Source organism: Misgurnus anguillicaudatus, chromosome 3 (genome assembly GCF_027580225.2).
Source record: "Misgurnus anguillicaudatus chromosome 3, ASM2758022v2, whole genome shotgun sequence".
Taxonomy (NCBI): domain Eukaryota; kingdom Metazoa; phylum Chordata; class Actinopteri; order Cypriniformes; family Cobitidae; genus Misgurnus; species Misgurnus anguillicaudatus.
In genome coordinates this window covers 8,480,753-8,496,638 of record NC_073339.2, presented here as the reverse complement: position 1 = coordinate 8,496,638, position 15,886 = coordinate 8,480,753, and the positions used below count along the sequence as shown (strand labels likewise).

At 37.3% G+C, this 15,886-nt stretch overlaps 2 protein-coding genes across 3 annotated transcripts in view; one reads left to right on the top strand and one right to left on the bottom strand.

The window, feature by feature from the left end:
• Nucleotides 1–15,886, bottom strand: part of spred2a (sprouty related EVH1 domain containing 2a) — a 63,256-nt gene that overhangs the window by 3,235 nt on the left and 44,135 nt on the right. For both annotated transcript variants that reach the window (XM_073860786.1, XM_055204454.2), the window contains 4 exons: nt 7,184–7,367; nt 6,393–6,561; nt 6,120–6,184; nt 72–221 (listed from right to left, as the gene is read on the bottom strand). In XM_073860786.1, coding sequence (XP_073716887.1) covers nt 72–221; nt 6,120–6,184; nt 6,393–6,561; nt 7,184–7,367 — 568 coding nt within the window. The remainder of the gene's footprint in view (nt 1–71; nt 222–6,119; nt 6,185–6,392; nt 6,562–7,183; nt 7,368–15,886) is intronic.
• The window catches only part of meis1a (Meis homeobox 1 a), a 37,219-nt gene continuing 33,723 nt past the window's right edge, over nt 12,391–15,886 (top strand). Inside the window, exon 1 of the mRNA XM_055204461.2 lies at nt 12,391–12,462. The gene's annotated coding sequence lies outside the window, so the exon portion shown is untranslated. The remainder of the gene's footprint in view (nt 12,463–15,886) is intronic.

The window sequence follows — 15,886 nt, the reverse complement described above, 5'->3', positions numbered from 1 at the left end:
TTTTATTAATAGGACTGAAGTTTATTTGAAATCATGATGAGGCACGTTACAGATTATTTGCACATGCTCACCTGTTCCAGGTAGTAACGGTCAGAGTGCCTGTGCTGGTCGTAAAGATGTCCCAGAATGCAATGGTGGGGCTCAGAGAAGCTGATTGGTGCGAGCGTCTGCATGGATGTCTCTCTCTTCTGAGAAGAATTAGACGAGCTGTCTGTGGTGTTCTGTAGACAGACAGCCAGAATAGAAATTGTTTCCCAATGTCGGCAGGATTATTGTGGCACGGTTCAAACAAATAACATTAGAGAATAGCATTTTGGTCATTAAACATATTGCATTGCATGACATACTATACACTTTGCACTATGTAATTATTCATCTAGTGTATGACTTCAAGTAGAGTAGTATCATCCCAAATGTAACACTTAATGTTTTTTTTAAATAATTGGAAGTATAAGCGGTTTTACCAGACAAGAGCAAATGACATCAAATGCAAAATACAATCCAGTCAATTCTGCGCATGCGCACAGTCCCTCTCCCAGAGGATTCTGATGAACAATTGGCTCTTTATACTGGGAGGCGGGACTAGAGCTTGAACGTTTCAATCTCGCCAATTCATATTCATATATCAGTGACGCATCTTGTTAATAATAAATATCTTTGGTGTTAAGCCCAGATGCCATCAAACTGAAGTGTAATGGTCTCTGCAGGTGAACTTTGCTCTTGCAGCGTCTGATAGGCCCGCACTACGTTTCATCTAACATACTTTCATCTTTACAGTTGCGTGAACCAGAATTCGCGATCGACTTTACTTTCATGTTGTAACATATTTCTGAGTGAAATAAAATATCACGCGATGAAAATAGTGGGCGTGGCCTGTGTTTTTTTTTACGTTGATTGGATACAGAAAAGTAGGCGTTTTATTCAGAAATGGACTGCCAGTTGGAGGGGGCGGAGTTAACAGATGCTCCCGCCCAAGCCGTCTAGCTGATGTCATCAAGAAATGATCGCAAAAAGGGGGTGAATGTACATTTTTAGATTTTAATTTATTTGAAGTTTATGAGGGCACATTAATAAAAAAAAAAATGACTTGCACGGATAAATATAATAAACACTGCAATATTACATAAAAAAATAAGAATTGTTAGTTTTGATTTCATTGGGACTTTAAATGTTGTTGTAAAAACATTGTAAAAGTTGAAAAGTTTACAGATAGTTACCTGAATAATAACTCATCTGTTATTTTTACACAGACATCTAAAGGAAACTCGATTACGCCCTTAGGTGCTGAGGTAGGTTACGTCCCCAAACCACATTTGTGTAGAATTTCCAGCAAAACAACCATTTTCGTGACACATAACGCTACTATGACTAATATTGCTATATAAAACTGTGGTCGTCTACCCACCCGATTCATAAGTGAAACTTGAGAGAAAAACTTAATACATCGCTAGTACATGTCCTTCTAAAAGCATGAAACAACTTCCTGTATTTTCAAACTTACCGAAAATACAGGAAGTGTCTCTGATCTGTATAAAAACATTTAAAAATACTTCCACAACAATGCACAGATCATTCTGCGTGACCTTTGACCCGTGTCTGAGGTTCGTCCAAGTCGGCAAATGAAGTGCTAGAGCGCTATTATCCGTGACCTTCAACCCTTGAAATCTACACTGTCTCCTTCCTGTGGCTCTTCCTGAGGCTTGGAGCCAGAGTCTAAAGCCAAGTGTGTGTGTTTGTGTGTGTGTGTGTGTGTGTGAGAGAGAGAGAGAGAGAGAGAGAGAGAGAGAGAGAGAGAGAGAGAGTTGACACAGAGCCACATGGCCATCAGTAACTCAAGAGTGTGTGTTTGTGTGTGATGATGACAACTCGTCTCCGCCAGTCATCTGTCTCCTTTCTCATGTTGGGACTGAAATCTACACTGTACATTTTTGCTGTTAGATTTACAGTAAATATCTGGCAGTTAGATTATGAGACTTTAGCCTTGTTTTACATGAAGGGTCACAAATAATAACAAAGGGACAGTTTGCACGGGAACTTCTGCAGGTGTCCATTTTTAGCACAAATTACAAGCAGTGTTAGAGAAAGTTACTTTTAAGTAAAAGTAATGCATTACAATATTAAGTTACTCCCCAAAAGTAACTAATTGCGTTACTTAGTTACTTTTCATGGAAAGTAATGCTTACGTTACTTTTAAGTTAAAAAAAAGCAGTGCATGTGTGGCATGCACGTGTGTGGCGTGCGTCGTCACTTGTGTGTGCACAGCGCGGAAATACCAGAGCGAAGATGGATGCAGAGGAGGTTGACAGTGATCTGGTAGCCAAAAAAACCCTCTACGTCTGTTGTATGGCGGTATTTTGGATTTAGGATTACTGACACTGAGCAGTTGCTACATCACGTGGCAATACGAAAACATTTCTAGTTTTACAAATACACATTTTAGCATTTTCACTAAACTGTGTGTGGATTTTCCTTAAAACCCATCAAGTTGACTCATGATACCATTTATTATAATCGCAACCGCACACCGCAATATTAGCATCAATAACCGCAATGGGGAAAATTACCCAAATCGTGCAGCCCTAGTCAGTATGAATTAATTTTGACATTTATGAGGCAAGAGACAACATTACCGTCTACAGCCGCAAGAGTCCGCGAATGACGAGTCTGCGAACTTAACGCTAGTTGGCTTGTTCGGTTAATTTAGACTATGCAATCTTACAGGCAAGTTCTGTATGCTATGGTTTATCGTTTAAATAACTGATAACGTTACTTTAACGTACAGACTTCTATTCAGCCTGCTGTTCTGTCTTCTATTGTTTAGTTGAATAACTTGCCTTTCTGTCTTTATTTCATCTTAATGACGAATTTTTTAATGATGCGGCTTATAGTCCGGAAAATACGGTAGTATGTTACTTTACTCATTACTTCAGAAAAGTAATATCATTACGTAATGCACGTTACTTGTAATGCCCCCAACGCTGATTACAAGATAATTCAAACTTGTTTTTACAGAACAAGGGTTTTTTCATGAGGTCGTCTTTTCTCTGCATATATTATTTATATGTTCATCAAATACCTTTGCTTCAAATCCGCTTAATCTCAGCCTTAGAAATACCGTGTTGAATCTGCTAAACTCCACGTCGACTTTGTGCAATTGTCCTCCAAGTGCACGAAAACTGAATTAGATGCTAAAAGTTCGTGGATCACATTCAAACTGGTGTCCCTTGTGAGTACTTAGACCTGAATACAACCAGTATGTGACAGTCACATGAATCACAGTGCCACCTAATGTGTGGTTCAGTTTTTTAATTTTAACATTCTGACTTTCATCATTTGCAATGTTTCTAGTTTCATTTTAAGTGATTTGGCAACTGTTTTTGCATGTACTTAGAGGGTTTTGCGGCGAAATACAGTCAAATTTGTAAATGAACAACGAAATGGCTAAAGATGACAATTTTGAAAATAAGGCATTTCAATTGCTGACTATTGCCATTAAAGTGAAATTACTGAACCTAAACATAATTGCTAATTTACAAGAAAACATGCCAGATGGTTTTGCATCTGAACTCCTCATATGCATTTATTATAGTGACCTGTGTGTAAATGTGAATTTTACTCTGTGTGTGTGTGTGTGTGTGTGTGTGTGTGTGTGTGTGTGTGATGTCTGGCTGGAAATGTATTTGTGGCTGTGCTAATTATCACTTTAGACTTCACCTCAGAGGGAATTAGACAAGCAACAGCTGCTGCCCATTCTAAAACTTTCTCTCTCTCTCTTTATCTCGCTGTGCATTGCTCTCTATCTCTGTCTCTTTCCTCTCTATCTGTTTTCTCAATTTTGTCTTTTTCTTTCTGTTTCTCTTCTATCTCTGTCTCTCTCTATCTGTCTCTCTCTCTAAAGTTAGGAGCGACTGACTATTCTGATTAGTAATGATCAGTGTCTGGCCGGGCTTTTATGAATAGCTGTGAGTCATAAACCTCTAAAGTTAGCCATTAGAGAATCACTACTGCTGAGAAAGGGTAACAAACGCTCCTCAACGCTTGACTTATTTTATCTGTGTGTGTGTGTCTATGACTCTTCTATACGAGTACTTTAGTGTGGTATTGCGGTGTTGAATTAAGAGCAAACGGGGGGAAAGGGGAGAACGGGTTACACCCTGTGCACGAACACTGATGGCAATGCACTCTTAAACATTATGGGGCGGTTTATCCAAGTCCATGTTTAAGCTGCCTTTATTTAAAAACATCTTACACTGTCATATCTTAAGTTAACATATATCAGTGCCATTGTTTTATCTCAAGATGCACACCACTTTTTTGTTTTTTGTAACCGTGGGTTCACACCAGCCGCGTTTGAGGCATCAAATATCGCATCAAATATACTCACTTCATTCACGGGTGAAAACCGCACGTGAAATTGTAGTCATCGAGACATTCACACGGAAATTCGCATCATGGGAGTGGCTTCTGCGACTCCGCTCGCTTCCTGTAATCACGTCACTACTAGAGCAAGCTCTTGATTGGTTAATGCGGCACGTTTTTCCGCCAAAGTTCAAATTTTTCCACTCGCGTGTTTCCCGCGGCAACGCTCGATTCGCCCCAACTAGACGCGCGAATGGGGAGGAATCACGACTAACGTGCCACACTAAACGCCTCATTCGCGCCGCGAGACCTCCAGACGTGCGTCAACGCGTCTTTACATTGACTTAACATTGAAATCACTCGCGCTTGACGCCTCTACAGCGTCTGGTCTGAACGCAGCATAAGATTTGTTTGTAAAAATTACTTAAATGTCCTAATATAACTAAGGCCTAGTCTTGGATTAATTTTGGGAAACCGCCTCTAAGTGACACTGTAGATATTGAGATGCTATTTATCTGACCATTAAAGGAATAATCTTCTCATTTTCAATATTAAAATATGTTATTACCTTAACTAAGAAGAGTTGATACATCCCTCTATCATCTGTGTGCGTGCACGTAAGCGCTGGAGCGCGCTGCGACGCTTCGATAGCATTTAGCTTAGCCCCATTCATTCAATGGTACCAATTAGAGATAAAGTTAGAAGTGACCAAACACATCAACGTTTTTCCTATTTAAGACGAGTAGTTATACGAGCAAGTTTGGTGGTACAAAATAAAACGTAGCGCTTTTCTAAGCGGATTTAAAAGAGGAACTATATTTTAAGGCGTAATAGCACTTTTGGGAGTACTTCAACTCGCCTGAAAAGTCTGCTCCCCTTCTCACTCTCATAATGGGAGAGGGAGGGTGTTACTGCGCCGAGTCGAAGTACTCACAAAAGTGCTATTACGCCATAAAATATAGTTCCTCTTTTAAATCCGCTTAGAAAAGCGCTACGTTTTATTTTGTACCACCAAACTTGCTCGTATAACTACTCGTCTTAAATAGGAAAAACGTTGATGTGTTTGGTCACTTCTAACTTTATCTCTAAATGGTACCATTGAATGAATGGGGCTAAGCTAAATGCTATCGAAGCGTCGCAGCGCGCTCCAGCGCTTACGTGCACGCACACAGATGATAGAGGGATGTATCAACAATTCTTAGTTAAGGTAATAACATATTTTAATATTGAAAATGAGTAGACTATTCCTTTAAGTTATTATGGCATTTTTACAAGATGTAATATAAGTTTCAACTTTCAAGTGTGCTCAGAATGTGTCTGTGAAGTTTTAGCTCAAAATACCCACATATAATTTGTTATAGCAAGTCTAAAATGCCCCTATTTGAGTGGGAGCAAAAACGCGTTGTTTTAATGTCTGTACCTTTAAATGCAAATGAGCTATGCAAAATCTGATTCATACACTGTGAGACAACAGTATCTAGTGGACAGAGTACAACTCACTAAGGGTGGAAATTATGGTAATGCAGGACTGTAAGTGGGCGGGGCCTCACATTGATAAGAGAATCAAAATGGTTTAATTGGGATCTATAAAACAAGGTATGGGTGGATTTTTTTCATCGTAGGGTAGACATTATGTCCAAACACCTTTTTGCATACTATGTGTCCTTTAAGACACAGAAAAACAAATAAATATTGGGATACGTTTCAAATGTCTTATTTTAAAATAAAGTGGGGAAGAGAGAGGAAAGAAACTAACTTACCGTGAAAACATCATCGTCGCCCAGTTCAGCCTCATTCTGCAGTGTGGAAGAGGATGTTGTAGATCCTGCCGAAACGTGAGTTATATAACATGTTATAAATGCAGAAGTCATGTTACTCAGCATGTTAAACACACCGGATTTGTAACGTAATCTGACTAAACATATCATACATGGCATAAATGATGTTTTTAAAAGAGCACATGTTCAAAATGCTTTAAGGTCCGGTAAATACACAGTCTCTGCCTTACTCATCTTCCTCTTGGATCCACTCACCCTCCGTGAGGTCCTCAATGGCTTTCCTCACGCCGCGGTCGAACGCCCGGGCGTCAGCAGGGCTCTGGAACGACAGCCCGCACTTTCTGTTGTCCACCCTCCAATGGTGAAAGGTGGGCGTGGCTTTAGTGTAGACCAGGTCCTTCTTTAGAAAGCACTGTAGGATTACCTGCAAAGACGACAAAGGGACATATTATACATGCACATCACAATAAAGTTGTATGATTGTTAATATGAATACGATTCTGCAACATTTGCAGGTTTGTTATTCCTAGATAACAAATATATTCCTGCAAATACTTTTCACAGGTACAGTTTAATATAACACAAAAATTAAATATAAATAAGTATTTTAATAACATATATGACATTATATTTACAAATTATTAAACCAAATAGTATGTTTCTGACGTCTTTTCTTAGCTTGTTTAAATCGATAGTTAACGGATTTTCCTCATGGAGGGTCTGCTCCAGAAAACACAGAACTTTCTCCTAACTTTCCCATATGGTTGCCATTTGGTTATTTTTTTGGAAACCAAATAAGAACATTCTGGGAACCTTCCCTGTAGGTTATTTAATATATAATGAAAATTTATTAAAAATGAGCAAATAAAATATTTCAAATCAATTTTTGATGTTCCTTAGTTTACTTATGAATTAATAGCCGTGTAATAAGCCTCTTCAGTGTGATACAAGACCCCTCGCTTCGGATCCTGGTCACACTGTCGGGGCTTATTTTTGCGATAACAACCTGCTGCCTATCTTTACATATCACATGTTAGCTCTCTAACCTGCTTGTCTTTAAGTCTCTCGCCATAGATGAGAAAGCCATTTCGTCCCAGGAGCTCCAGGTCAGCTGGGACCATCTTACAAACCCCGACCCGACTGAGACCTCCACCCTCCTGAGCCAGCCAGCCCCCGCTAGACTCATCCCTCGTCATCACCACCGCTTTCACTCGCACTATGTAACTGTCACTGCAATGAGAAAGAAAGAGAGAGAGATGGAGGGGGTCAATGATAAATAATGACGATGATAAGGTAAAATCATGCAGCAAAGTAACAACAAATTTCTTCTCACGCTCTTCAAATGTATTTCAAAACGAGATTCCCTTACCATATTTAATGTATAATTAGTTTGACATAATAAATAATACAATTTTAAGACTTTTTGATCTTTGACATAAACAAATGCCAAAACTAATATTAGTTCATAACTTTATACAATAGCTATTTAAATCATCGTCTTTATGAATTGCATTGTTTAAAGGATTAGTCCATTTTCTTAAAAGAAAAATCCAGATAATTTACTCACCACCCCATGTCATCCAAAATGTTGATGTCTTTCTTTGTTCAGTCGAGAAGAAATTATGTTTTTTGAGGAAAACATTGCAGGATTTTTCAAATTTTAATGGACGTTAATAGAGCCCAACATTTAATACTTAACTCAACACTTAACAGTTTTTTCAACGGAGTTTCAAAGGACTATAAACAATCCCAAACGATGCATAAGGGTCTTATCTAGCAAAACGATTGTCATTTTTGACAATAAAAATAACAAATATATACTTTTAAAGCACAACTTCTCGTCATGTAGATCCGGTCGTGATGCGCCAGCTGACCCCACGCAATACGTCATGACATCAAGAGGTCACAGAGGACGAACGCGAAACTCCGCCCCAGTGTTTACAAGCGTCTTGAAAGAGGACCGTTCCTACATTGTTGTATGTCAACTGATGCTAATTAATGCCTTTGTGTCAGTTTATTGTTTAAAATGGTCCGCAAATGTGCGTTTTATATATGTAACACGTGACCTCCCTACGTCACTACGCATTTAAGTTAGGCCGCGCTGGACCGGACCTAGACGAAAAGTTGTGGTTTAAAAGAGCATATTTTTTATTTTTCTTGTCAAAAATGACAATCGTTTCGCTAGATAAGACCCTTATGCCTCGTTTGGGATCGTTTAGAGTCCTTTGAAACTCCGTTGAAAAAACTGTTAAGTGTTGAGGTAAGTATTAAATGTTGTGCTCTATTAAAGTCCATTAAAATTAGAAAAATCCTGCAATATTTTCCTCAAAAAACACAATTTCTTCTTGACTGAACAAAGAAAGACATCCACATTTTGGATGACATGGTGGTGAGTAAATTATCTGGATTTTTCTTTTAAGAAAATGGACCAATCCTCTAATGCACTTTTGAATATTTTAACAGATCCGTGAGCGTCACATTATTCATCTGCTTCTGTACGCTTTATAATATTACATTCAATTCACTAGTACTGTTGTTTGAAACCATTTCAAGATGACTTAACTTGTCTTGAACTGTACTGTAATCCAATGAAACTTAACGCAGTCCCCTAAAGGTGTCTGTGTCCCAAAAATCTTTGCCTGAGGTTTTCAATCTTTGGCATGTAAATACAACGGATCTCCTGAGAATATCGCCTGGCTCGGTTCACACTTCACCCAATTTGTTTTTTAAATCCTTTAGTCTTTAGGACTGTCTGCAGTCTACCTTTGTAAGAGACAAAATCAGATCCACTTTTTAGGCAGTAGAGAAAATAATAAGTATACAGTCAACTTAAAGCCAAGACTAAAGGCGCTGTAAAACCAATTTATATCTGATTCATTTACCAATATTTGGCAATTGTGAGATATATATATATATATATATATATATATATATATATATATATATATATATAATTTCTTATGCGTCTTACACCAGCGATTTGATTGTGCCCAGACATGATTTATATTGATGACATCATAATCCGTCCTGTTATCCCAAGATAACAAGCCTGCTTTGCAAACCTTTTTTTCTGTGAGGAGGATGATGTTCGTTATGCAAACGAGATTTTAAGACTCATGCATATGTTACAAGGACGTATGCTAATACCTTTATAATATTGCACCTATTTTTATGTGCAAGCATGTGCAAAATATGACCGACCGTTTAAACTCTGATCTCAAATGCAAAACTTGAGATCAGGATTTCTCAGTGTGTCATTTACATACTGACTACAACAGTTCATGGGAACTTCACACACCTGTCGGTTTGTATTAGACTGTCATCTGTGTGTTTTAAAATGTTATAATGACTGCTGATCATCTAAGGGGCTGTTTATATCTGCTATTCAGATGCATGAAACATTGCTTGCTACCTCACACATTAGATCAGTAGGCGTAGAGTAGCCAGACCACAATCGACCACCAACGTCTACACCAAGCTATCCGGTCGAATTCGACTACTGAATGTGGTCAAAAGTGGATGAGCTCAAAACGTTTCACACTCCATTTATATCTGTATTTAGCGTCGTCCACTTGTGATCCAATCGACAAAAATGCATCTTAATAAGAGGTGTAAACAGGCTAAACAATTCACAAAGTAAACTGGGTCTATCAATAATAGACATGCTGAGTAATGACAATAAAAAAAGACTCCCTGACCAGCGTTCCATTTTTTTAAACTGATGATTTCTTTTAAATCCACAGCATTAGTAGATACATTTATAGGCAAAGTCACACTGGTCCAACAAATGCCAATAAACTCCAAAGTATGTTGGTTGGAGTTTGTTGGATCAGTGTGAATTGGCCTTTTAAAATTATATTAATATTCATGACTTTCCATGCCTGGAAAACATATTTTTAAAATCCAGGCCTTCCATGACTGTGGGAACCCTGGATACATAGTTAAATTTTCAGATTAAAGGATTAGAGATGCATCGAATGTTCGGCTACCGAAACTATTTGGCTGAAAATAGCAAAAACTATTTTCCGTGTTTGGCCAATAAAAGGGATAGTTTAGTGTAATTTACTGCATGATTAATCACCCACAAGCCATCCGAGATACATATGTCCATCATATTTTAGAAAATGTCCTGGCTCTTCCGAGCTTTATAATGGTAGAAAACAGGGTCCATGACTTTCAAGGACAAAAAAGTGCATCCGTCCTTCACAGAAGTAAACCACACAGCTCTAGGCCGCTAACGAAAGCTAGTTATTATGGTTTTAATATAAGTTTTATATATGGATGTTTTCTTACAAAATCACATCCATTATCCTCAGAAGGTCTTTATTAACCCCTTGGAGCCATACTGTATAAATGCAGCAAACATTTTAAAGCGTTAAAGACGTTTTTTTGTTGCTATTTTCGGACAAATAGTTTCTGTTGACCAACATTCGGTGCATCTCTAAAAAGGATTAAATAATGACATGAGATGAAGTACTCAATCTTGCACAGTGACCACATTTACATGCACCCTCATAATGCGATTATTATGGGATTTTGGCAATATTGCGATTATACTTTACCTCATGTAAACACAATACTTGGATAAAAATAATGCAATTAAGCTCAAAATTGCAGCAAGTATAGACAGTTTCATCGGACGCACATGCGCTGACGCGATATTATAATAATATGTTAAGTCAACAAGTTAAATTAACTCAAAATAAAATTTTAAGGCATGCAGCACAACCCATTTTAAATTTGAAGCAAAAAATATTTTATTTGTGTATAAACATTTATACATCATTTATTATTATTTTTTATAGACGGTTTCATCTAATGCACGTGATACACGTCTGGATCCGAACTTTACTTCCGGTTTCGTTTTTTTTATTGGTCTGACTAGTTGCTAAACTGATCTCTTGAACAAATGCCTCGTCGAAAATAACAAATGTTTTGGTTTCCTTTGTAATCTATGTGTTGTTGTTGTTTTGCTTGTTATATAAATAAACTACGTTTAAAGAATTTTGTTGTTATTTATTCTTAGCTGAGTTTACCGGAAGTTACGTGCGGACCACGACAGCCGCTTGTTTATGTTGTTACTGCTGAAACCGTCTATAATCGAATTAAAAGAGGTGGTGTACACCGTTTTTATATATATAAAATGTGGTAATTCCAATTTTTGGATCATCAAGTTAAACATTGACTATGTTTACATGTACACCAATAATGCGATTTTTCCAATAATCCGAGTAAGGGCTTCACCGCAGTAAGATTTTTAAATGAGTAAAGAGGTTAGCTCCAGTTATAAATCGCATGAGTATTGTAGCAATAGCCAACAATACAGTATTTGGGTCAATATCGGTTTTGTAAATATCAAAGTAAAGATCATGTTTGATGAAGATATTTTGTAATTTCCTACCGTAAATATATAAAAATGTATTTAGCATTAGTAATGTGTGTTGCTAAGGATTCTTTATTTGGACTTTAAAGGTGATTTTTTTTTTTGCACCCTCAGATTCCAGATATTCAAATAGTTTTTTTTCTTTAAATGATCCTTACGGTTTATATACAGTATGCATAACATGCTATGAAATATACGCAATATAACATTTTCATCACACTTCCCAAACTTCCCAGAAATGCTAAATTTCCTCAAACTTTTGTTGTTATTGTGTGACCCTGCCTGTGAAAACTCATCTGATTTTTTTTTGTGATTTACTTTTTAAACATAAAATCATCTGTGAAAATATAAGATGTTTTTAATATTGACTGAGTAAGATCATGTCAACGATTGGAATCAATGACTGAAATCAAACTTTCTAATCTCATAATGAGATTCACAGACAGGGTCACATATTAAACAGTCATAAGTCACTATGAGTGGAAGGTTTGATGTAAAAGTGAAAGTGGCTAAATCACTGTGTACACAATACGATGACATGCGCAGCTGCCATAGGAACCATTGTCACCCACCCACACACACACTGCACAAATAATGAACTTTTTCCATTCTTTAAAACTTCATTTCTGTCACATTGTTGCCTCTTCATTCTGCGTTTCTGAAAAAAGTAACATAGTATTTTATTGCCCTTGCACTTTCATGTTAGAATAGAAATAACTGCGATTGACCGGTGTGACTGCTCTGGAAATCAATCCACGGCCTCTCTCTAAATCTGCTGTAACCAGCATTAAGTTCATCCAGACTGACCTTAACTCAATGTCACTCTCTCTATTCCATATTATTGTAGGTCATGGCGGTGTGATCAATACAGATCGCGTTCCTCGCGTACCCAGAGGGTGGACTGGGCATCAGGGTCTGAGGTCCGAGTGCCTGCTGGTTCACGTGAGTGTGCACGGCTACAGTCAGTCATTACCTGTGAGAGCCACTGGTTTGCTCAGCATGATTTAGGGAATTAAGTTTATTTAACTAAGTTCAGGATGAGCATGACTATGTAATCCAACCAATCAGCATGAAGAGGTGCCTATAAATAGCCGTCCCTCACCTCTATCCCATAACAGTTTTTGGAGCATCCCTCTTCCACCTGATCACCTCACTCTCAGCTAGTTTCATCTATCCCAGTTAAAGAGGGGGGAGTACTCTGGGTTGGGGATAAAATTCAGATCCCTCCCCTCGGACAGCACGCCAAATATGCTTTATCTCATTCCCTATCGAGTTCATGTTAATGTGAACTCGTGAAATACACATTTGGGTGATTCTCGCGAAATTAGACTTATGAGGTGTCATGAAACATTTTGATAAAAAAATAAATGCTATCAAAATAAGAAGCATACAGTTACAAACATCTCTTCATGCACTATTTTGCACATGATTTCAAATGACATCATACAAACCAATTTTGTTGTTTTTTTCACATTTAAGGGGAAATTTTCATTACCGCAACGTGTCCATGACTGGATTTGGGTTCTTTGACATGGAAATATTTATAATTAAAAAAATCTAAAAAACAAAAAGCTTCAGTGCATGTTATGCTACAAACATTTCCAGTAAAGAAACATGTGGTATTTGATGATCATTGGTAAATGTAGAGACAATAATAAGGAATGTAAATGTGTCCAAGAAAAAAATTCTCATCCTCCGCAACAATTTTTATTCATTGTTTAAGTCCTCAAGGAACTAACATTTTCAAAAAAAAAAATTGTTGGAAGGGACATAATTGACTGTGACACTCAAGATGGCTACCAGGTAAGCAGTTCTTATTTTTTCTCTCCAGATAAAAGTTAAAATTTTGTTTGTCATAGTACCTAGACAACTTTTTAGTCATCATTACCAAAACATGAGATTGTAAATGCATATATTTAATGTAATATCATGTTGCGGTAATGATAATTTTTGAAAATTTTAATAATTCTATAGGAAATATTTTTTAAATCCTCTAAAAATAATGGTTATAGTAAATTAAGACCTTAATCTTATATGTGCAAAAAAGTGCAAAAAAATTGGCTTTAATGGCTTTAAAAAAAACTGATGCTGGACACCTTCTAAGTCTAGATTTCGTGAGAATCACCCATTCCAATTTAAAAAAGTCATCAGTTTTTTAAATTATCCTTACCTAGTTTTGCCCAATATCATATTTATTTTCCTCATGATGTTGAGCACAATGTCTGAGTTTCTGTTTTTCACAGTTAAACGGAATGGTGATGCCATGAACTGCTCTTAAGATTATACATTTGTCTATATGTCTTTTATAATACACTTCTGTATTCATTCAATAGCTATGTGTGTTTCGTTGCAAAACGAGATAACCACCATTTTTTTAATTGTTCAGAAATCTCGTTTTTTGGTTGTGCATTCCAATTAATTTCAATGCAACTGCAGTTGGTTTGTTTTGATTTAAACCTTCATAACTTAAAAAATACAGCTAAGTAGCACCATAAAACAAAATAATAACATGATAACATAATAATAAACATGTTTTGACAAAAATGTTAAAAAATGGATTTATCTCATTTTGCAACGAAACTCTTCATATACTATAATCTTTGCATCACATTATCAAGGCCACTTTTTTTTACGATTATTTTAAACTATGTTCTTCACACAAAGCTATTATTACGTCATAAGACTTGGAATATATTGCATGTCATATGAATTATGTTTGTGACTACGATACACGACTTGTTTATGTTGTATGGCAAACAAAAACCTAAAATCTCCTATAGAAATATAACTTTTTTGGTGACAAATTCAGTTCAGGCCCAGCTTTGATTTTCAAGAAAAAGACAGTCAGAATGGAGCTGAATGATTCAGTTGTTTGTGACAGTGTGAGTGATTTGGTGTCAAGTCCTGTGCCCCAATTGCCCAGAGGTCAAAACACACAGGAAGTAGCCGGGTCAACAGTGTGTACAAGCAATGTGCACGATGACCCATCTTAGAAATACTGGCTGAGCAAATTAAAATATGTGAAGGAAAAGCTCAGCCATGTTTTTAAGTAAGAATGTGACCAAATGCTTCAACGCTACTGATGCCCCAAATTAAAACTTAGACAATTAAGTGTAAAAAGTAAAAATCGATTTGTTTTGGGCAACACAGCACATTTTTCAAGCTAAGCGCTGCACATAAAAAGTCTGACAGCTTTTTACATAAGGGCCATACCAGTTTATAGCCTAATGCATTATAACAGAGTCATAAAGTAATATAAAGCTTAATTTAATTCATGATTATCTTTCCACATAGAATGAAACAACCGAGGGGCGTGGCCGCGCATTTACGCTTCATCGCTTCAGCGACCTCTGTCACTTCCGCCGGATCTTTTTTTAATCCTCTCAGCATTGTTTTCCCTCACAATCACTCCGGGAGCGCCTTCTCTGAAACCTCCTCCCCTCATCCGATAAAAGTCAACATTTCACAACCTCGGGCGATTATATGGTCCTTTACATCCCAGTCAGACACACGTATTTACTCAAACGGGTGTGAGCGTGTCATAAATTAAAACGATCCCGTGGTCTTCGCGTTCTTGCAACACGTCTCGCGGGAATACGTTACATAAAAATGCAAGAACAAAGTTTAGATAACATTTCATAAAATGTTTAAAAAAAAATCTTGTTTACAAATATGGTGTATATAAAAAAGGTATGTATTTATAAAAATGTATACATTTGAATGTTTATTAAAATTAACGTAATAGCATACGTTTGAACTGACTGACCAAATCTGACAGCCCCCTCAAAACATCACACTTTTAATTCTGGTTGAGTGTATGTTACAGAAGTTAATTTTAAGCCCTTAAAGAGCTCACTAAGTTAACGAGCCGTTTAACCCGCTCCTAATGCTATTAGACAGAGACATTGATCGGCTTGTGGAGTCAAACACAAGTTAAGATGCGGGCCCTGGTCCAAATACCAACTTAAATATTTCTTAGTAAACACCAACAGAGAGAAAGCTATACTATAGATTAAAACAAATGCTGAATGGCGCACGAGATCGCGCGACTCTTGAATCGTCACGCGCAATGCGCTTTTCCCCATGGAAACTGAAGACGTTCGATCAAATCTGACGGTCAAACGCATATAAAGGCCTAATGTATATCATATAGGCCCCCGTTTAACATCACAGAGCGGCGAAGCGCACTCTCCGCTGTGCGCGCCCCCGTCTGTATTTTTATGAATGAAGGACAGTATGCAAATGAGAGCGATTCACGAAAAGAAATGGCGGATGTAGCATGTCAGACCACCACAAAGAAAGACACCAAGAACGGCCAGACAAGAGCAAAACAGGCCCTTTATAAAAGCGTATACTCGCACAATAT